The sequence below is a fragment of the Cololabis saira genome, chromosome 5, assembly GCF_033807715.1.
Source record: "Cololabis saira isolate AMF1-May2022 chromosome 5, fColSai1.1, whole genome shotgun sequence".
In the NCBI taxonomy this organism is placed as follows: domain Eukaryota; kingdom Metazoa; phylum Chordata; class Actinopteri; order Beloniformes; family Belonidae; genus Cololabis; species Cololabis saira.
The window spans coordinates 3,999,996-4,022,431 of NC_084591.1; the positions used below are offsets into that span (position 1 = coordinate 3,999,996).

Consider the following 22,436-nt stretch of genomic DNA (forward strand, 5'->3'; position numbering starts at 1 on the left):
CGGGATAAATGCCAGAAATCATCGTGATGCATTTTTTAGTCCATACCGCCCATCCCTACTCCCCGCTTGTCAGAAACAGGTCTAGTTTGGGTCACTAAACGATCAACTGGTGCTTCCTCACTAAACACATGGTTACATGTACTCCTTCAACCTGCAGATACAGATCAGTTAAAGCTACTTGTATCCCCAGAAGATACAAGATGTTCCTGTCGATGTGAGAAGTGCACTGTGTGCTGCTGCTTCTGTAGCTGATTTCTGCTTTGGTTGGTGTACAGTACACACTCACACACACACACTCACACACACACACACACACACACACGCACACGCACACGCACACGCACACGCACACGCACACGCACACACACTCACACACACACACACACACACACACACACACACACACACACACACACACACATGCTCTTTTTCTGTAAACACCAAAATTAAATGTTAGACAGATCAAAATCCAGTTGGTCAATACACAAATAAAAAAAAAGAATAAAATATACAATATTGGTTTTAATTGTGAATTTCTTATATCTCTTCCTTCCTTAAAAAACACACACCTCCAGAATCCTATGAATGTGCAAAACCTGCTACGTACGCTAGGTTACAGGTGTGATATAATGTAGCCTCCTTTATTTTCAAATCTCACTGTACCCAGGTACACTGACAATAAAAGTATTCTGATTCTGATTTAGCATTTAAACATAACTGGAAGCCAGCGGTGAACAAGCTTTTCCTCATGTACGTTTCGGTGAGTAGGCACCAAGACATTTGAACCACATGTACCGTATTTTCTGGACTATAAGCCGCTACTTTTTTCATAGGTTTTCAACCGTGCAGCTTATACAAAGGTGCAGCTATTCTGTGGATTTTTCTTCCACCGCTCGGGGCGCTCTAACCGGAATTAGAATCAAAACTAAGACAAAATAAATGCAAAGAAGAATACACTACTTCTTCTTTAGCAGATAGAAGTAGAAGCAGATTTCAAACAGATAAATAGATAAATAAATACTGGTTATTTTCTCTTGGTTCTGTCCCGTTTTAATCAGCAAAGTTGCTGCCGTGTTAAAAGACACTGTTAGGAAAGATCTATTTAGGTACAAACATGTACATCATTTACAGTTCAAAATCCTTCTGTACATGTAGTAAATATCTAATCTAACAACATAAATATCTGCAGCTTGCATGTGTCCAACAGAGACATGATCACCACGGCATCATCTCTTCAGGTCTTTCTGTCCCTTCATTATCACCACTGAGATCATTTTGTTTTATTTCTTGCAGCATCCATTCTTTCTTGGCTGCAGCTGTCTTCAATACACGTCCTTTTTTGACCCACAGCAGTTCTTTGGTGGTTTCTTAGCCATTGCGCTTATTTACCGTGTCAGTGCTGGTAACTAACGGCAGCTCCACCCACCTCTATCTGCTTCCTTATAACACCGGCCATGCAAACTAGGGATGAGATGAGCGCATGGAGGATGGAAACAAGCAGAAAGTTTGGATGTTGGCACAAAGGCTGCACGTAATCTCCCGTGGTCTGAGTATCTGAGCACCTCCATGAATAAAAATGACCACTTCTGATCACATAAGGGGACATAAATCTGGTGTGTTGGTGAAAAAAATAAATCAATAAAAAACACCCACACTGCACTAATGGCTGCGGGAGGCTCAACACGTCGTGTAATACCACCTTTCCCCACTAGAGGCATCAAGGGGCTGACACATGAACTTTATCAGGAAGTAAAAATGATTTTACTTCTTGAAATGATCACCCCCATAAAACTTTAAAATACATTCTGGTAGAGGAAGCTCAGTAATGAATAAGTTCACTTAGCAGTACAGGTGTGTAGCAGCCAGTGTTGGGACTAACACGTTATTTAGTAACGCGTTACAGTAACGCCGTTAGTTTTGCGGTAACTAATACTCTAACGCAATTACTTTTAAATTCAGTAACGCAGTTACCGTTACCAAAGGTGCGTTACTCCGTTATTTCTGGCTACAGTGAAGCCTTTTTTCCCCCAAACGCGGAGACCGGAGGAAATGTAGTGTGGATGTGTGTGTGCTTTCAAAAACATGACGGTCATGGCGAGACTGCGGTGAAGTTAGTTTTACGTTGAAAATTCGTTGGATATTCGACAGAAATGCCGCCCCTAAAGCGAATGCCTGTCGAATATCCCTCGTTTTTCGCAGCGGTTATGTTCCAAAAAGAACCTGTGGTAAGTGAAATTCTTTTTACAAATAAAAAGGCTTCAAATTGCGGATATCAGCACCGCCTCGCACGTATTCCCCTGCTCTTCTGACTGCGCCCCCACCTGTAGCGTCTTTTTCTCCTAAAGCTTGCGTTTTTTTCGAGAGAAGAAAATAGTTATGGGTCGTTTTGTCGCTTTTTTTTCACCTGGGCAAAAAGATTCTTATAAACCGACATGCCACCATTAGTTATATCTGAGACTGTAATGAACGATTCATCAAAGAGTCCCGTTCTTGAGCTGCTGCTGAAGCTCATTGGCCGTTCTCAGCTTGTTGCTAAGCAACCAACGTTATTGATACAGGAAGTGAAGAAGCAGGGAGACTGTTTAGCCAATCAGAATGCAGAACACAAGGCACAATGCAAATCCATACAGAACCTGCTGAAATGAAGGCTGGAGGGGCATTAAAGGGAAAGTTCGGTTTTTTACAACCTGGACCTTATTTCTGGCATTTTTTATGGTCGTATACTCACCCAGAGGTGTTTGGTGTCATTTGGAGTCCTTCGGAAGATATTAGGAGTTTTGTGCGAGCCGCTTCTCCATATAACGGTAGTGAACGGGGCACAGCGGGACACAGACGATGCAGCGTCTAAATAACACATGATTGCCGCGAAACTCTCCATTTCTTTTATGAATCACTAGATCTGCTTCCAGGACCTGTTGTAACATTGTGGCGCTGTCTGTGTAATAAATAAATCCGTTTGTAAACAAGACCTCTGAACTCATGACGTCATCTCTGTGCACTCTGTCCTCCGTTCAGTGAGCTCTTCAGCCGTATACTCTGGCTCAAAACGGTAAGGACGTCCATCATATTCAAAGTCGTCGTCCACAACCTCAGAATTTGACAAATATTCAGACATGTTTCAAATAACTAACAGTAAACTAACAGTAGCGAACTCCAGCTGTACACAGAGCTGTGTGTGCGATGCGCGCACAGAGATGACGTCATGAGTTCAGAGGTCTTGTTTACAAACTGATTTATTTATTTTATTTATTACACAGACAGCGCCACAATGTTACAACAGGTCCTGGAAGCAGATCTAGTGATTCATAAAAGAAATGAACGAGTTTCGCGGCAATCATGTGTTATTTAGACGCTGCATCGTCTGTGTCCCGCTGTGCCCCGTTCACTACCGTTATATGGAGAAGAGGCTCGCAAGAAACTCCTAATATCTTCCGAAGGACTCCAAATGACACCAAACACCTCTGGGTGAGTATACAACCAAAAAAAATGCCAGAAATAAGGTCCAGGTTGTAAAAAACCGAACTTTCCCTTTAATGGGAGCATTTAAAAAAATGTTTTTATTTAAAGTAACTCAATAGTTACTTTTCATAGTAACACATTACTTTTTGGTCTAAGTAACTGAGTTACTAACTGAGTTACTTTTTAATGAAGTAACTAGTAACGGTAACTAGTTACTATTTTTCAGTAACTAGCACAACACTGGTAGTAGCATGGGTGTGTAGCAGTACAGGTGTGAAGTAATGATTACGATGCTTTTAAGATGTGCTCTTGAATGCACTGTATGTTGCTGTAAAATGTCAGTGTACCGGATTCATGGATCTATTATAACCGGATTGCTTTAATGTTGTTGTCACAGAAGTGTAAGTGAAGACACAGATCAACCTCATGCCATCACAGAGCCTGCCAGGTTGGATGGTGGTATTTTATCTCTGGTATGTTACGCTCATTTCTTCCACAAGAGATCTCAATTATGGATTTATTTGATCACAATACATGTTCCCACCGTCTGATGCTTCCCAGATACATCTATGTTGTCTCTGTGCAAAGTGAATATAAAGCTTCTTTTAGTTGCAGTAAAGTTAACTTTAAAGTAACACGTGTGGCTTTCCAAAGTAACCCCTTACAATTTCTTTTAGATATGCAGAGAAAGAATTTCCCCATTGTGGGAGTACTAAGGGAAGCTTTCTATAAAAATGATTTTCACATGCGTTTGTTAAATTTGCATCTTAATTAATCTTTCCTTTTCAAACTCACTCTTTTATTTACATAAATATGCATTTATCAGAACGTGTTCAGGCCTGAAATCCAGAAATGGATGAATTTCATTAACAAATTGGAAAGAAAAAAACAAAATATCTTGGATTGATAATATAATTACCGTTGGGTTTTTTCTTTGCATTTCCTTACTGCCCTAACTTTGTGTGGGGTTGTACGATGTGCTGTGCACATAAGATGCTCATCTTATTAGCAGTGCTTCACATACGACCACAACATCAAAAAAGTTGGGAAGAAATGGTTTAAATTCACCATTTACCCAAAGAGAATTAAGGATGTTTAGTGCCAAAGCTAAACATTGGCTTAAGCAGCAGCAGAAATGCAAACATTAACGTCTCTCAAGTCACTGTCAGTACAGTATTTTACTAATGTTTAATGTATTTAACTTGTGCAATTTTTAATCTAAATTTTGGATCTGTGTTTATTTGTTTATGATATTTGTTCACTGCATTATTCACTGTATTTGTATTATTGTATTTTGTATTCAGTATCTTTTATCCATCTTTTGCCTGACCAGGGACAAAGACTGCAAATTAGCTGAAGCTAGACGTCTTGTATGCATCACATTTTTCATTCTTTGTGACAATGTTGTATGTATCGTCCCTGTTAAATAAACATTAAAATAAAAATAAAATTACAGAAGGAAGTAGCACTGTGTGCACATTTTGTAAAATGCCACTCTAGCATGCTCTAACTTTGCTCACCGGCGAGTAAGAATAGCTTGTTGCCCACTGAGGTAATGGGATGAGAACGCAGTGCAGTTTAGGATTAACCTACGATGTTATATAATGCCAAGTTACAATGTAATTTAGGATTAGGTTTTGCGAGTAGCATCAAATTGTATTTTAAGGAAACACAGCCATCTGGTTTTGATCTTTGTAAGTATAACGGGGGTTCATCACACCTGGTGTTTGTCTCTGCAGTAGTGTGGGAGCAGAGAGCAGAGTGTTTCCCCCGCGGAGCAACACGACATGTCGGGACACACTCCGATCCCCTGGGAGACGACGCGGCCGCGGCTCGGCTGCATCTGACTCCGTCAGTGTGAGGAGATTTATAACTAGTACTGGAGTTGAGGGGGGATGAGGGGGGGTGGCATCCCCCCCTGAAATAAAAACGGTTAAAATCATCCCCCCTTTCCATCCTTTCAACATTTTAGAGTCATCACCAGAAAAATAACACCAGAAAAATAATTTATTTGACAATTTTCACCTGTTTCAAGTTAATTTTCACTTGAAATAAGTAGGAAAAATCTGCCAATGGGACAAGATTTATCTTAATTTATTTAGCAATAAAATCTTGTTCCACATGCAGATTTTTCTACTTATTTTAAATGAAAATCTACTTGAAACAGGTGAAAATTGTTGTTTTTTCCAGTGATGAGTCTTGTTTTAAGTGTAATGAGATTTTTTTACTAAAATGAGACATTTCAACTAGAAATAAGACAAATATTCTTGTTAAGATTTTGAGTTTTTGCAGTGATCCATTTGACTTATCCTGTGAAGGACAGAGTCATATTGATAAGTTCAGAAAAGTGTTTTTATTGTTGTGTTTTGATGTATTTGATGTAAGCCCAGTGGATATTTAAAGCTTACAGAAGGCTGCATTTAACTGCTGCTATGTCATTCCTGCAGTATTTCTGCAGGTGTTTTGGTCAGTGCTATTATTTGTAATATATTGTATTATTTGTAATCAGCACAAATTATCTGTCCCCATATGATAAAATCCACCATCCCCTTTGATTTTTTTTTTACAACTCGAGTACTGTTTATAACCGAGCGTTTCAGTTTATACTGTCGGAAAATGAGACTCAGTTAGCAGAGCAGCTGCAATCTCTGTGATCTCCAATGAGTGGGATTACAGTGAAAGTTATGCACCTGTCCCCAGCTGTCACGGCGGAGGAACACAGAGGTAAAGCACTGGGATGGATTTTCAAGAGATTTCAAGCTGCTGCTGACATTTCACTTCTTTGTGCCAGCAGGAGATGAACACTGAAGGTGTTTACTGTGTGCATGCAAGATGGACAGACTGAATTAATAATGAGGAGAAAATGGCAAAGGGCTGAGGAATAAGAGACAGTCCACTGAGCCGTGTGGAAATGCTGCTTGTGGGTCAGTGTGAGACAGAATGAATCCACTGCCATAAAACCTGGGTCACAACTGGGTCATCGAAGGTTTAGCATTTTAATAAAACCCAAAATTCACTGATTCACAATGATTTGATAATGTCATCACTCGCTTCACCAACTAAGACGCGTACAGAAACGTTACTGAATGGAGTCTAAGTTATTTAGGGGGACAGTTACTAAAGCTGTAACATCTTAAAGCCAGTTGGGATTCACAAAATAGACTGTTGAAGTCAAGACTGCAGAGGTGTCTTCAGTATTCACATTCATTACTCAGGTAGAAGTATAGATACTAGATTTTAAAAATACTCCTGTAGAAGTTGAAGTATCAACTCAAGTTTTTCACTCAAGTAAAAGTATAAAAGTACTGGTTTCAAAACTACTTAAAGGAGCTTGAGGCTCCTTTTAAGAAATGAGACTCTCTAGCGCACAGGTGTCAAACTGAATCCCAGAAGGGCCGGTGTCCTGCATGTTTTAGATGTTTCACTGCTTTAACACAAGTGATTCTAATTAATCATCGTCACCAGCTTGTCATCAAAGTCTGGATAGTTCTGTTAATGACACAGTCACTTCACTTGGAATGCTTCATCTGACATTATTACTAGAAAACTTAAAACGTATACACATTTTTTTCATAAATCCTGCCTCAATCCTGCCTCATGCTCCTTTAAAGTATAAAAGTAAAAGTAATGTAAGGGGGAAAAAGCCATTAAGGACAAAAGCCATTGAAAATGAATGCATCTTAGTATAATGCAAATATATTAAAGAACCATATATGTGTACTATTGAGCATTAACATGTGTTTCAGAGAGCAGCAGATATGATAACTAGTTGCCTATAAGTATTGTAATGGTTCAAAAAGTCAAACTACAGAGGCATGTTATCATTTATCCTAACCTTTATTGGAATGTACATCCAAGTTTAGTTGCAGGAATCTGAGGGAACGGATGTAAGAACAAAACTGGACAAGAACATCTGAAACAACCACAACCAAATTCACTCTATCCGGATGGAGCAATTTAACTGGATAGTTTTTATTTAAAGGCCGGATTAGAATGGAGTAACGAGGCTGTTTTTAAAATGTAAGGAGTAAAAAGTACAGATAATTGCGTGAAAATGTAAGGAGTAAAAGTAAAAAGTAATCTGAAAAATAATTACTCCAGTGAAGTATAGATAACCAAAATTTCTATTTAAGTAAGGTAACGAAGTATTTGTACTTTGTTACTTGACACCTCTGCAAGACTGTGCCACAAAAAGGTTCACTGCAGACTAACTGAACACGTGGCTCATGATAATGAAAGCTGAGGGGGAATTTGCAATGACTGCAGATGATACGAGCACATTATGGCACAGAAACAACCTCAGAGATGAATATAAAAACAACATAAAAATGCAGACGGTCCGGACTGGAACGCTACGTGCTTGTCTTGTGTTTTCCTGAAGCTGACAGACAGAGTTTGCAGGTCACAAATGACTTTGGCTGCCACACGCTCTACAGTCCCTTAAGCAAGCCGGAAATACAGAATGACCTCACATGTCCTCTGTTGGTTTAATTGTGTCCACGCTGGGGGCCAGAGGTCACTGAGTCAATAGCTAAATGGTCCACAACAGTGATATCTACACATATTTACAACAGTATGGGCCCCCACGGACACAGAACGCTGAAGGTTTTGTTTATTCAACATTCCCAACAGGACGCACTAAGATTCTTTTCCTAGTAGCCCGCTCTTCCATTCTGCTTTTTGTCCTTTTCTTCCAAATATTGATTCTATTGATTGCATAGGTTTTACATCAAATGCCCCAATGTGAGGTTTACTGGCTTCCCCAGTGACACTTCTGCTCGTGACACGAGGCTGGGATCGATCTGACCTTCCATCTGGAGGACAACCAACTAAATCCACTATTCCACACCTGCCACTTTTCAAAAATCAGGGTTCATTTCCAGTAGATGTATGTCAAGCCAGCCGTGATCTCAGATGTGGTTTTGGTGCCCAAACTTGATTAGAACCCAAAGAGAAAACAGTTGTCCCACATGGGAATCAGAAGGGAGTTAGGCCACGTTTCCACATAGCCGGGTATTTACAAAAACGGATATTTCCCCCTCTACGTTTTGAAAAATATCCTCGTTTACACGAGCCCGCATAAATAGCTGTTAAGGTGCTATGAGCATCCAAACCTGCAGGGGGCAGTGTAACGAGAAGATAAAGTCATGCTAGCCAATCAGAATCCTGGAAAAAAACGTCAACAAATGACACGTGTGAAGCCTGAATAATATGGTTCCACGTTAAATCGACGGCGTAGCCTACTGTACGTACGGTGACGTCGCCGCGTACCCTACGCCGTAGCTCTGCGTTGGTGTAACGCGGAACCATAAATCAGCCTTGACTGCAGTAACTTCCAAGACAGAACGAGATTCTTTTGTTTGGAGTGACAGAGAAGTGAGTTACTTTTAAGTGTGACTTTAGAATATAAAACAGGTCAAATACAAGAAAATATTGACGGTGGCCAAACAGATTGTAAACGCAGGTGGCACACATGACGCTAGTGACGTTTCTGTCTCATAATGTGACGTTCTGAAGCCTAAATGTCCGTTTCCCTCCGTTTACAAGCAAACGTGAAAACTGAGTTTTTGAAAATCTCCACTTTGGCGGAGTTTTCAGTAATGATGGTTTTTGGTGACTTTGAGCTTCGTTTTTGTGTAAACGAACGGTCAAAACGCATGAAAACACCACCGTTTTTGCTACGTGTAAACGGGGCCTCAAACTCCAGTATTTGGGGTGGAAAGTGGAAAACAGAGGTCTCAGATTGCATAGGATTCAAAACCTCTTCCCCAAAGAGATCATTGCTGTCCATCTCCTCCGTGTGCTCATCCATCACGTGCTCCTCTCCACATTAGCCACATTTGTACCCGAGCAGGAAGGAAAAGGGTGCACTAACTTTCCTCAACATTTGTGTTTGTTCTCTAATCTCTGGCGAACATTTCAAACAGAAACTCCTTTAAAGTTTGTTGAGCCTGCAACAAAGCAGATGGTTTGTTGTTCCCTGATGGCGCAGGAACATAAATAACAACGTGGTTGCTGTGCAACATACTACTGACACAAGCAATCACCACAACCCCGTCAGAAGAGGGATGGCAGGACAGCAAACTCAATGAACTGATTTTCCCCGGAACAAAATTTCACAGCAAATTGTTGGAAGCTGTACGGGAAGCAGTCATTCAAGATCACATTTCTACAGTGGCCGAGACCCGCCATTGCTGAAAATAAAAGTAACGCTGCAAACAGAAACAAACGCCGCTGCAAATAAAATAAACGCTTAGCAAATAAAATAAACGCTGCAAACAAATAGAAACACAGCTGCAAATAAAAGAAACGCTGAAAATATAAAGAAAACCCGCTTCAAATAAAATAAAAAACGACGCACAGAAGTGAATTACCCGGGACTGTTTTTGCCGATGCACCGGTGTTTTTATGTGAGAGTTGTTGTTGTTCTTGTTGTTTTTATCATTAATAATAATGCCAAGAATAATCTAAAGCGTGGGTAACAATAGTTATTTGTATAATTGTGAAGTTGAAGCTGTGTGTGGTGGTCAGGGACTTCTCCTCTCACGTAAAAAACACCGGTGCATCAGCAAAAACAGTCCCGGGTAATTCACTTCCGTTGTGGCTTTTTTATTTGCGTCGTTTTATTTTCAGCTGCGTTTCTTTTTATTTGCAGCGTTTCTTTAATTTGCAGCGGCGTTTGTTTCTGTTTGCAGCGTTACTTTTATTTTCAGCAATGGCGGCCACCGTACATTTCTGCTGCAAATGTGAAGGAGGCATCTACAGAAGAAAGGTGCAAGTGATAAATACATTTAAATCACTTTGAACAAAACTTCATGACGTCATTAATCATCCCTTGGCAGCGGTGAGAGAGATGGAAATATTGGAATTACGTCACATGACACGTGATCGTGTGGGGACGCCAGTAAGGGGTGAACCTCTTGTTAACCGTTTGGATATGGAGTCAGGAAGAAACAATATCCAGATATATCCTAACATTCGGCCCATTCTGTGAATATCTTCTAATAACAAATTAGCTCTCCATTTTTTACGCTGGAAAGACTTTTTAAAACCCATATAAAGTATGTGACAGGTATTCATGGTCCAACATTTGAATGTGCAGGAAGCATCTGTGCACCAGGCCAAGGTAGGATGTTTCTAGAGGAGGATATCTCATGAAGACACCAACATCAGACACGAGTCTCACTTCACTTATTTGGTTCATGTGTCCACACTAGGAATGGGCGATATTTTACCGTTCACGATATACGGTCAAAGAAATTCCCCACGGTAAGAATTTGTCATATCCCGGTAAAAACCATAAATTCCCGTTGATGACGTTTTTGTGTAAAGCTGATTTATGGTTCTGCATTAAATCGACGCAGAGCCTACGCTGTAGGCTCTGCGTCGATTTAACGCAGAACCATAAATCAGCCTTAACAAACATGGGGGAAGGCGGATCTGAGAGCGAGGAGCTCGTTGTTAAACGAGGCTCCAGCTCTGGAACTGGTTTGGATTTAAAAAGAGAGACGAAGAGCAAACATCATCTATTATATGCAGAGTCTGCAAAAAAACTGTGAGGGCAAAGGATGGCAATACAAGTCATTTATTGTATATTTTACATTATATATTATATATTATTATATATAACACATTATTATAACAGCTGCTGCTGAGGTCTCCACCAGAGTGGTTTAATAATTGGTGTAGTTTAGTAGCATTTAGTATTCTTTTAGAGCAGTGTTTTGGCTCCAAAGACTGAATGTGGTGATAGATTTATAGTTAAAAAGATGGAGTTGAATTGGTATTTTTTTTATCGTCATTTCTATCGTTATCGGGATAAATATATCCATAATAATCCAAATAATCTTTTTTATTAAATATAATACTTTAAAATGCCATGATATAGTAGAGCAGAAAACTGTTTTATTTGCCTTTAAAGCCCAGCAGAAACTGCTTCCAAACTACATTCAGGATTTGTTCCAGATAAAATAAACCCGCTCTGACCTGAGGGGGAAACTCATGTTTGAGATGACGACAGTTAGAACTAATATAAAAAAGAGATTGACATCAATTAAGGCTAGAGAAATTTGGAATAGTTGTAATAACAACCTAAAAATGTGTAGTTCTATCTTCAAGTTTAAGGAAATGTTTAAAGAAAATGCTGTAAATAAATATAAAACACTATGAATATAGAGTATACTATCGGGAACATTCTAGAATGTGAAACGTCAGTTTTGTGTTTTGTCTTACTTATTTTTGTCTTTTTATGTATTGTTTGTTTCAACGGAGTAATGCTAATGTCTCATATTTAAGCTGATCATAAGAAAAAAAGGGTCGGCACTATAAGCTACGGCTTCAGCTACACCTTTTCGGCAAAATAAATGTTTTTTTTTTTTACCTTTTCATCTTGTTCTGCAAAAAAGTGTGTACAAGCCGAAATAAAGATTCATAACATAACATAAATGCCAGAAATTACCGTGATACATTTTTTAGTCCATACCACAGTTATTATCGTTCATGAAAACGAACGAAATAACGAAAACTAAAATTGAAAAAACAATTTCGTTAACTAAACTAAATAAAAACGAAAATTAAAAGACAAAAACGATAACTAACTGAAACTATATTGCGTGTTTAGAAAACTAACTAAAACGAACTGAAATTATAGATATAATTTCCTCCGTTTTCGTCCCTGTCAATATAAGACTCTTGGTTTGATCAATTTATTCTGCTCTGGCCGTTTCTCTCCAACTGGCAGCTACGGCACCTGAACGCCTCACGGTCCGTGACGTCAAAACTAAAACTAAAACTAATTGTAGGAGCCATTGTTTGTCTGCTTATTTCAGTCTTTTTGTTTATTTACAAGTTGTCACCTGGTGGCAGGTTAGATGGTGGTTTGGGTCCACGTCACTACCGGTGCAATTGGTATTTAGGTGCAGGTGTTCTGGGCGGCCAATTAATGCATGGGTGACGGGGAGACCGCACGGTTTTTTACCGCTCTTTAAAGACAGCTTTACTACCAGCCATCACCATCACAATTAATTCAGATCACTCCATAAACAGTTCTGCCATACTATAAACATGCTTGGAAATATACAGTAAGGATAATAAATGGGAACCTCACCCGACAGTGGACGTTGCTGTGTACCTTTCATTCATTCACTCATCCATCAGCTGAGCGTGTCAAAAAAGGAAGTCCCGTCCCGCACCCAGCCGAGTGGCTAATTGTTTGACAGGATAGTCGCTATACTAATAACTAAACTAAAACTAAGCATTTTTGAAAATATAAAAACTAATACAAACTAGCAAACCCACACTAAAAACGAATTAAAACTAACTGAATTGAAGGAGAAAAAGTCAAAACGAAATAAAACTAAACTAAAATGAAAAATTCAAAACTATTATAACCCTGGTCCATACCGCCCATCCCTAGTCCACACATGTTCAAGTGAACCGTAGCAACAGGCCGTCGACACCAGGACTCACTTTAGTGCCACCAAACATGCTGTGAACAAGCCCTTCAGGGTGCTGTCTTGAAATAAATAAATAGGATTTGTGTTCAGAAGCAAAGTATAGGGGGCTTTAAATGTCTTTAGCCCTGCAAAGGACCGGTCTAGGGTGTCCCTCCGCCCCCTCCCCCACCCCACTAATGACAGTTCAAAGCTCCAGCAGCCCCTGTGATGCTGAGTGGGATTGAAGTGGATATAAACGATGGATGGACTGGCAGATGTATGGATGGATGAGCCATGAAATGTGCTCACAGATATTCAAATCTTGAAATATACCTGACTCTGACTACAAAGACCAATAACATATTTATCCCTGACGTTGAGGTGTAGTTCAATGTTAGAATTGTGAAAAGAAGTAAACACAGCAGCGTGTTTTTGAACATCTTTACCGTCCACAGGTGACGTCCTCAGCCTGACACAAAGTCCATTAACGTCGCCATAAGACTCTTTGATCTTGGTGACTCCCTCCTCTCCTCTAAGCTCCATGAGGGAGCGCAGCTCCTGCAGCGAGACGCTGAACTCTCCCTCATGGTTGGCGTCGTCTCGACGTCCATGTTTGGACCCACGGTGGGAGTTTTTGGCCATGTCTCCGTCCTCAGGGACTCACAGGGGCAGACTCAGCGGCAGGCCTGAGGTGCCGATCCAGCCTGACAGGGACTCTGCAACTGTCAGGACAGAGAGGAGAGGATTTCATAAGACACGAGAGGGAAACAAACGGGTAATCCTAGTGGATTCATGTAAAAGGACTGCCACACTAAAAAAAGAAGAAAAAGAATGTTAAAGCTTTTTCCGCCAGGTTTACACTTTGGAGTTATAGAAAGATGACTGTTGGGTTATAATCAGTACTCGAGTTGAGGGGGAATGAGGGGGGGGGTGGCATCCCCCCCTGAAATAAAAACGGTCCAAATCATCCCCCCTGTAAAACTGCCATCCCTCCTTTCCATCCCTTATGTCATTTCATCAATGAATGTGGTTTTACTGCTATTTCAACATTTAGAGTCATCACCAGAAAAATAACAATTTTCACCTGTTTCAAGTAAATTTTCACTTGAAATAAGTAGGAAAATCTGCCAGTGGGACAAGATTTATCTTATTATTACAAGCAAAAAAATCTTGTTCCACTGGCAGATTTTTCTACTTATTTTAAGTGAAAATCTACTTGAAAAAGGTGAAAATTGTTGTTTTTTTTCCCAGTGATGAGTCTTGTTTTAAGTGTAATGAGATTTTTTTACTAAAATGAGACATTTTAACTAGAAATAAGACAAATATTCTTGTTAAGATGTTGAGTTTTTGCAGTGATCCATGTTACTTATCCTGTGAAGGACAGAGTCATATTGATAAGTTCAGAAAAGTGTTTTTTATTGTTGTGTTTTGATGTATTTGATGTAAGCCCAGTGGATATTTAAAGTTTACAGAAGGCTGCATTTAACTGCTGCTATGTCATTCCTGCAGTATTTCTGCAGGTGTTTTGGTCAGTGCTATTATTTGTAATATATTATATTATTTGTAATCAGCACAAATGATCTGTCCCCATATGATAAAATCCACCATCCCCGCTGATTTTTTTTTACAGTTATAATGAGACCCTTTTCAATAGCAAACGTATTCAAATTTACTACTACTACTATTACTACTGTCATTTAGCAGATGCTTTTATCCAAAGCAACTTACATCTGAAAGAACAACACAAGCAAGAAATCACATAGGAGGTCCAGCTGGATCGGTGCTGGTCAGACTGATGACAGTCCAGTTGGACACAGACATTTTCTGTCCATAAATGGGTCAATGACGTGACGCCTATATTTTCGAAAAACAGATTTTTTTTCAATTCAAAAAAGGTTTAAATGGATAAAAAAATATCATATATATGACGTTCCTGTCCCACATATGGACTCACTTGAATTTTACAAAAAATACTAGTTATTTGGGATTTTGTTGTTGTTTTAAGCGTCAAAATGTCATGTGGTGCGACTGTCCGACCATGACTCTTTTTTGAAATCACTCTAAATGTTTTTAAATCAATCTTCTGCCCTATCTGGCATGATTTCCAAAATGTCTTGTAGTGTAAAAGATTTATACACATTTATATTCATATTTCCATTATAATATACAAACAAAGTTTGACTGATGTCCATTTTATGAAATATCATGTGACGCGACCATTAAAATAACCGTTTTTGTATAATACTGAAAACTTGGAGAAAAAAAAAGATGTCAAGATGTTAAGGAAATTAATTTATTTTAATATGAATCATGGTTGCACCACATGACTTTTTTAAGGCTAGTGCCAATTCATCTTGACAAAAGTCACTTAATTTAAAAGTTTTATATGAATTTATGTGTACACAACATTCTTAATGTTTGAACTACTGCAATAGATATTCTTTTTTTATTATTTTAAAATTGACCTGTTGAAAATTCTTATTCGTCATTGACCCAAATATTGGAAAGTATTACATACAAAAACCACGCTCATAAGACGTGGTAATTCCTTAGCTCAATGACTGATGAACATAACTGGTTATATCCAGCCACTATCAGAATCATGCATCATGACATGGTTACACACATACAAAATAAATCAATAAATTCACATTAATAGACCACGGTGTTCCACTGTCATTCATAAATTAACTTTCTTGACAGTTTATTTGAATATATCAGATTTTCTCTAAGCAACAACAGAATGTGCTCCAGCTGATAACAGACCATCAATTAGGATTGAACACAGCCATTAAACATTCATATTGTAGGTGGAAAAAGTAAGGAGATCTATAGACAGTACTGGAGTTGAGGGGGAATGAGGGGGGATGAGGGGGGACGGCATCCCCCCCTGAAATAAAAACGGTCAAAATCATCCCCCCCTGAAATAAAAACGGTCCAAATCATCCCCCCCTGAAATAAAAACGGTCAAAATCATCCCCCCCTGAAATAAAAACGGTCCAAATCATCCCCCCTGTAAAACTGTCATCCCCCCTTTCCATCCCTTATGTCATTTCATCAATGAATGTGGTTTTACTGCTATTTCAACATTTAGAGTCATCACCAGAAAAATAACACCAGAAAAATAACTTATTTGACCATTTTCACCTGTTTCAAGTAAATTTTCACTTGAAATAAGTAGAAAAATCTGCCAGTGGGACAAGATTTATCTTCTCATTACAAGCAAAAAAAATCTTGTTCCACTGGCAGATTTTTCTATCTACTCGAAACAGGTGAAAATTGTTGTTTTTTCCAGTGATGAGTCTTGTTTTAAGTGTAATGAGATTTTTTTTACTAAAATGAGACATTTTAACTAGAAATAAGACAAATATTCCTGTTAAGATTGTGAGTTTTTGCAGTGATCCATTTTACTTATCCTGTGAAGGACAGAGTCATATTGATAAGTTCAGAAAAGTGTTTTTTATTGTTGTGTTTTGATGTATTTGATGTAAGCCCAGTGGATATTTAAAGCTTACAGAAGGCTGCATTTAACTGCTGCTATGTCATTCCTGCAGTATTTCTGCAGGTGTTTTGGTCAGTTCTATTATTTTTTAATATATTATATTATTTGTAATCAGCACAAATGATCTGTCCCCATATGATAAAATCCACCATCCCCCCTGATTTTTTTTTTACAACTCGAGTACTGGGCATACCCAAACAGAAATCTGTCACCTAAATCCCACTTAAACCAGCCAAAACAGCCTTCTTGAAGTCCAGTGCAGAGAGATCCAGCTGAGAGGATTCTAAAGACACGACCCAGAATCCTCAGTGAGGTAAAGAACCCACAGCAACAGACGTAAAGACATGACAGGACTGAGGTATCTGCCCGGGAATCTGGTGAACGTTTGTTATTCATCCGGGGCTGAACATCAGAAAGGAAGAACCCATTTTCCAAAAGCAGGGCTGCTCCATGGCTAAAGTCTGCCAAAGAACACTGGTAATCTGCAACACTAAATGTTTTGTGGATTAATGAAACAAAGGTGGAATTATTTGGGAAGAATAATCAGCATGAAAGGCATAATGGGAGACAGATCACCAACATCAACACATCATCCTAACTGCTGTGGGTAATAGATAATGTCAGCATGAATGTCTTCAAGCGTAGTAGAAGTTGGGTCATGGAGGAAGACAACAACCCTGCAGGACTGAAGTAAATCCATGGCAAAAATAACAAAACTTTGTGAGTTTTGAGATGTTTCCCCCATCAAACTTCCTACAAATGTGTCTGTGATCTGTGTTCTGTGAAGAGGAATGATCCAGAATTTCTCCCCAACATCGTTCAAGTCTCATCCAGAGCTACTAAAAACATCCTGCATAAAATGCTGCTGAAGGAGGTTCAGCCAGACATCAACTTCCTCAAGCACTGCAAATGTTGAGTTGGTTTGTTAAAAAAAGACAAGAAAATATAACTCTCTGTGCACTATCATCTTAAGCACTTAAAGCATTTGTTTATTACAGTGATTTACTGTGCATTTGCACAGGATCCAGACCCTGACGTTTGCTGAGATAGGGTATGTGATTTGCAGTGGAATATTTACTTTACAAATCACAGACATGGTGCATTCCCACTGGATTAATATCGCAGTCACCCTCCGTCATTATCATAAATCACCACAGGTCCAAAGATCCTTTTAGTCCAGTCCAAATATGCCATGAGATGAAGATCAGATCAAGTTTTGTGTAGAAAACCAGTTAATTCTAAGGTTTTCACGTGATCTTACCACTGTAAACTGACCATCAATAACATTAAGATTGCAGAAATGGGTCAAATGCTCATCTCGGCTCAAAGCAGTTTCCCCTGGGAAACCTCCATCCTGGTATTTACATGAATGTCAATTTCACACTTGCCATCAACCTAAAACTTTAGCAAACCAGTCACATCCCACCACAAAGCAACCCCCTCTGCTGATCAGGTGGCCCTGCACAAACTCTGAGGTGTCTGAGGTGTTCACTATACTGTACCTCCAAACTCCACTTTATTGAGGTTCTTGTATTGAAATGACTGTTTCCTACAGCGCTTTCAACTTTTTTTTTCAACTTTCAACCGGCTTTCAACACGAGCGACAGGAAGAAAATAGAAGCAGGGCGTGCGACAAAAGTCCAGCTCAAAACGGCGCGCCTATTCGCGCCGCGTCGCTCGACAGTGCAACAACAAAATAAAGCCATGGAATTGTTTTTGACGCTGACACTCGCTCGCGTCGCATGCAGTTAGGACACGGTGTTACAGTTAAGGGAAGCAACCTGACGGGGTCTGATTCCATCTGTAAGGCCCCGTTTACACGGAGCAAAAACGGTGGTGTTTTCATGCGCTTTGGCCGTTCCTTTACACGAAAACGGAGCTCAAAGTCACCAAAAATGATCATTTCTGAAAACTCCGGCCAAAGTGGAGATTTTCAAAAACTCCGTTTTCACGTTTGCTTGTAAACGGAGGAAAAACGGACATTTAGGCTTCAGAACGTCACATTATGAGACAGAAACGTCACCAGCGTCATGAGTGCGACCTGTGTTTACAATTTGTTTGGCCACCGTCAATATTTTCTTGTATTTTACCTGTTTTATATTCTAACGTCACACTTAAAAGTAACTCCACTTCTCTGTGACTCCAAACGAAAGACTCTCGTTCCGTCTTGGAAGTAACTGGCAGTCAAGGCTGATTTATGGTTCCACATTACACCAACGCAGAGCCTACGGCGTAGGGTACGTGGCGACGCCACCGTACGTAGGCTACGCCGTCGATTTAACGCAGAACCATATTATTCAGGCTTCACACGTGTCATTTGTTGACGTTTTTTTCCAGGATTGGCTAGCATGACTTTATGCTTCTCGTTACACTGCCCCCTGCAGGTTTGGATGCTCATAGCACCTTAACAGCGTATTTTTTTGAGGGTTCGTGTAAATGAAGAGATTTTGAAAACGATCTTGTGTAAACGATGGAATTTTTCAAAACGTAGAGGAGGAAATATCCGTTTTTGTAAATACCCGGCTATGTGTAAACGTGGCCTAAGATGCCAATCCGACGCCCAGAGACCTCATTGTTACAATCCACAGACCCCAGGGGATCCATAATGACAAAGAACGCCCTAGCACCCCCCCAGATGCCTCATGTTCTGAGGGGCTAGAGGGGAGGTGTGGCAACATTAGGACTTACCGTATTTTCCGCACTATAAGGCACACTGCATTATAAGGCGCACCTTCAATGAATTATGTATTTTAAAACATTTTCCATATATAAGGCGCACCGCATTATAAGGCGCACTAAATATATGGTAAAATACCGACTATAGTGGCTGGGGTTGAGTTACGTATCTACCTGATGGAGCTGCGCTACAGGAAATGCTATAAAATCCTACAGCAAATGAAAAAAAAACTAGAAGAAAAGTACCGTATGTCAAACTTTATTAACAAAATAAAAACCAGCTTTGCTCCTTCTCGTCAAAGTCGCCATTATGCGAGTCAGCGTCGCTGCTGTTGTCTTGAACGTCTGAACGTGACGATTCCTGACGTTTTTAGCGCCGTTACTTTGGTGACACCAACTACATTACCCACAATCCCCCTGACTACATTACCCACAATCCCCCTGACTACAGTAACAGAAATTACCGTAATGATCATATCTAAGGCGCACTGCATTATAAGGCGCACTGCCGGTTTTTGAGAAAATGAAAGGCTTTTAGGTGTGCCTTATAGTGCGGAAAATACGGTACTCAATATTAGGCAAATGGTCATAACAATAACATCATAGCTGATTAGTGCCCAATCACAATCTGACCAGCAAAGAGATTCATTTGAATATATCTAGATATAAACTGAACTCAACAACAAAATAAAAACACAACTCCACCTCGTATAAATGTACAGAACATTTCAGCATGCCTTCAGAAAACATACAGGTAGGAGTTGTGTGACATATTTTGCAAATATTCCATAAAATCTATCGGACCTAGCTTTTCCAACAAGCAGCCGCAGCTCCAAGTATAAGTCCTATAAAGTCAACAGAACAGCAGGCGCATGGCAAGAATAAACTAAACAACAGAAATGATTCATTAAAGAACATTTAAATCTATTTACTATTGGAATTTCACATTAAAATCCAACATTTTCACGACTCGTCTCTGCCTCACTTCATCACTTTTGTTTACAGTGCTACAACCAGCCACAGTCAGGTTTTTATTCTGGTTTACCCTTTTTTTAGCCAGTAAGGTCCCATCAAGTACCTTCTTTCCTCCAGGGAGTCAGAGAGAGGAAACACAGCTGAGAGCTGAGTTCCCATCCTGCACAACGCTCAGTCCTCCTCTCGCAGGTGACAAAAACTGCCGGATCATTTTGGAGTGGCCGAGTTTGAACGTGTCGAGGTGTGCTGCCCAGTTTTGTGGCAGCTTGTGAGAGGCTTTATATTTGTTCTTCACAGGTTGCGAACTCTGTGCCTTGGGCTGTAAGCTCCGTCAATCAGTCAACCTGGGCTTAATCTGGGCGAGGAAAAAGGCCTGCTCAAGGCTGAAGGAGAGTGGAAAAGGTGCGACTGAGAGCAGAGCGGGATGAACACGAGTCACGACTGTTAAATTAGTGGAAAAAGATTTGCCGTTGACCGTAGCTGTTATTGTTTTAGCAGTGAGACTTTAAAGACAAATATGATCTTCAACAATGTGAAACCGAGGAGTGTAAATCTGCACAAAGGAGAGGCGTGGAGAAATTCTCCATTCATCTATCGCTCTATAACTAACATCACAGCAAATCAATGAAACTAAAGAGCAAATGCATTCAAGCGTGTTGACGGAGACGGCACTGACATTCTGCTGGAACCGATTTCTTTCTCTTTCTAATATTCATAACAAGATTGAGAAGAAGAAAGGCTTTACTTACAGAAACTTCCCCCATCGCCTCCTGTTAGCAACAGCAGGTATTAGTGGCAGTCCAATTACTCTGAGCAGCGTCACAATCACAGCTCCAGAAACAGCCCATAACCCGGCCACGGCTCCTCAGCCGCCACTCTGCAGACTTTCACCAAGAGCACAATTTACTTGGCAAACTAACCTGCTGTTTGGAAATTCAATCTGACCTTCAGCAAGCTGACAGACACAAGCGGCGCACCATCAGAGCACATAAAAGATATAAAAAAAACAAAAAACGAAGCTGGCTAAATGATTATCTGAGGAAAGCCTCGCTTAATCTAATTAGACAATCTGTGGCTTCAGTGAGCGCCAGAAAGACTGCTGCAGCTGCTCCTGCAGCTCTTCCTGCTGAGAAGGACGTACCAGGTCCACGTACAACAGGTCTACACACATGCACACCGTCCACACACCATCCACACACCGTCCACACACCGTCCACACACCGTCCACACACCGTCCACACACCGTCCACACACCATCCACACACCGTCCACACACCATGCACACTTGTTGCAGCTCCCGCTGCTGAGAGGGTGATGACAGGGGAAGTGTACACACCAGGTACTGTATATCTTCTGCCTCTGACGCTCTTGCAGCCGGGATGAACGCACCAAGATCCAAGAAGCTTGAGAAAAAAAAAACAATAAAATAAAGAAAGGTCAGCGTACACAAATGCAAAGCAAACACTTAAACTGACATCCATACATTTACAGGAAACACTGAGAGACGCTATTTTGCAGTTGCAATTCTGCATAAGTGGTTCTTCTTCTTTCTTTTTCTTTTTTATTTCAGTTGTTTTCATTTGTAACACACACAGAACTCACCCCCCGACCCATCTCATGCAAGCTGACGTCAGGTGGCACACACACAGGTAGGTGGATTACAGCACAGAGACACAGGAGGATTAACTCAGCATGCACACACACACACACACACACACACACACACACACACACACACACACACACACATACATGCACATTCACAGATAAACACACACACACACACACACACACACACACACACACACACACACACACACATACATGCACATTCACAGAGAAACACACAGACACACACAGAGAAACACACACACTGCTGGGAGGTTTCATTCTGCACTTTAAAGGTGGCCACGGCAGCTACAGCTTTCAACAAATCAGCTCATCCTCTGTAAGTGACTGCAATGATCGAGGTGTATGAAACAAGCCGACATGATAAATTCACTAAGTGAATTGTCTTTCCGCTGGAACTGAGTCTCCTGACATGAGATGAGCCGTTAGTGCCACGTGTGTAAATGTCTGCTGCCTCCCAGTGGTCACATTAAAGGTGTTGTACTAAATAGTGTCTTTGTTTGTTTTTGTTATATTTTGGAAGCTTATCGATACTGGTGATGTAAGCACACAAAAATGTAAACACACAAAAAAAATAAATTGTACATGCAAAAACAATTCATAAACGTATTCTTCAGGAGGAGAGAGGATGAGGACAAGACAGTTTCTGGCTTGTGAAATAGCCCGCATCCTGGGAACATTTCGAATTTAAGACCAAAAAAATAGGAAATCCAGCCACATCAGGTGCTTCCATACATCAGTGAGGCAGTGTGTTGAATTTA

At 40.2% G+C, this 22,436-nt stretch overlaps 1 protein-coding gene across 3 annotated transcripts in view; it reads right to left on the reverse strand.

Moving 5' to 3' along the window:
* LOC133443687 (plasma membrane calcium-transporting ATPase 1-like) overlaps positions 1 to 21,689 on the reverse strand; it is a 76,735-nt gene extending 55,046 nt beyond the window's left edge. Inside the window, exons 1-3 of one of the 3 annotated variants that reach the window (XM_061720827.1) lie at positions 21,649 to 21,689; positions 21,383 to 21,449; positions 13,340 to 13,615 (exon numbers count right to left, since the gene is read on the reverse strand). In XM_061720827.1, the coding sequence (XP_061576811.1) occupies positions 13,340 to 13,535 (196 nt within the window). In that variant the 5' untranslated portion in view covers positions 13,536 to 13,615; positions 21,383 to 21,449; positions 21,649 to 21,689. Of the gene's footprint in view, positions 1 to 13,339; positions 13,616 to 20,149; positions 20,461 to 20,795; positions 21,162 to 21,382; positions 21,450 to 21,648 lie in introns of those variants that run through there. The other 2 variants (XM_061720825.1, XM_061720826.1) reach the window with 2 other exon arrangements.
* Positions 21,690 to 22,436: the final 747 nt, after the last annotated feature.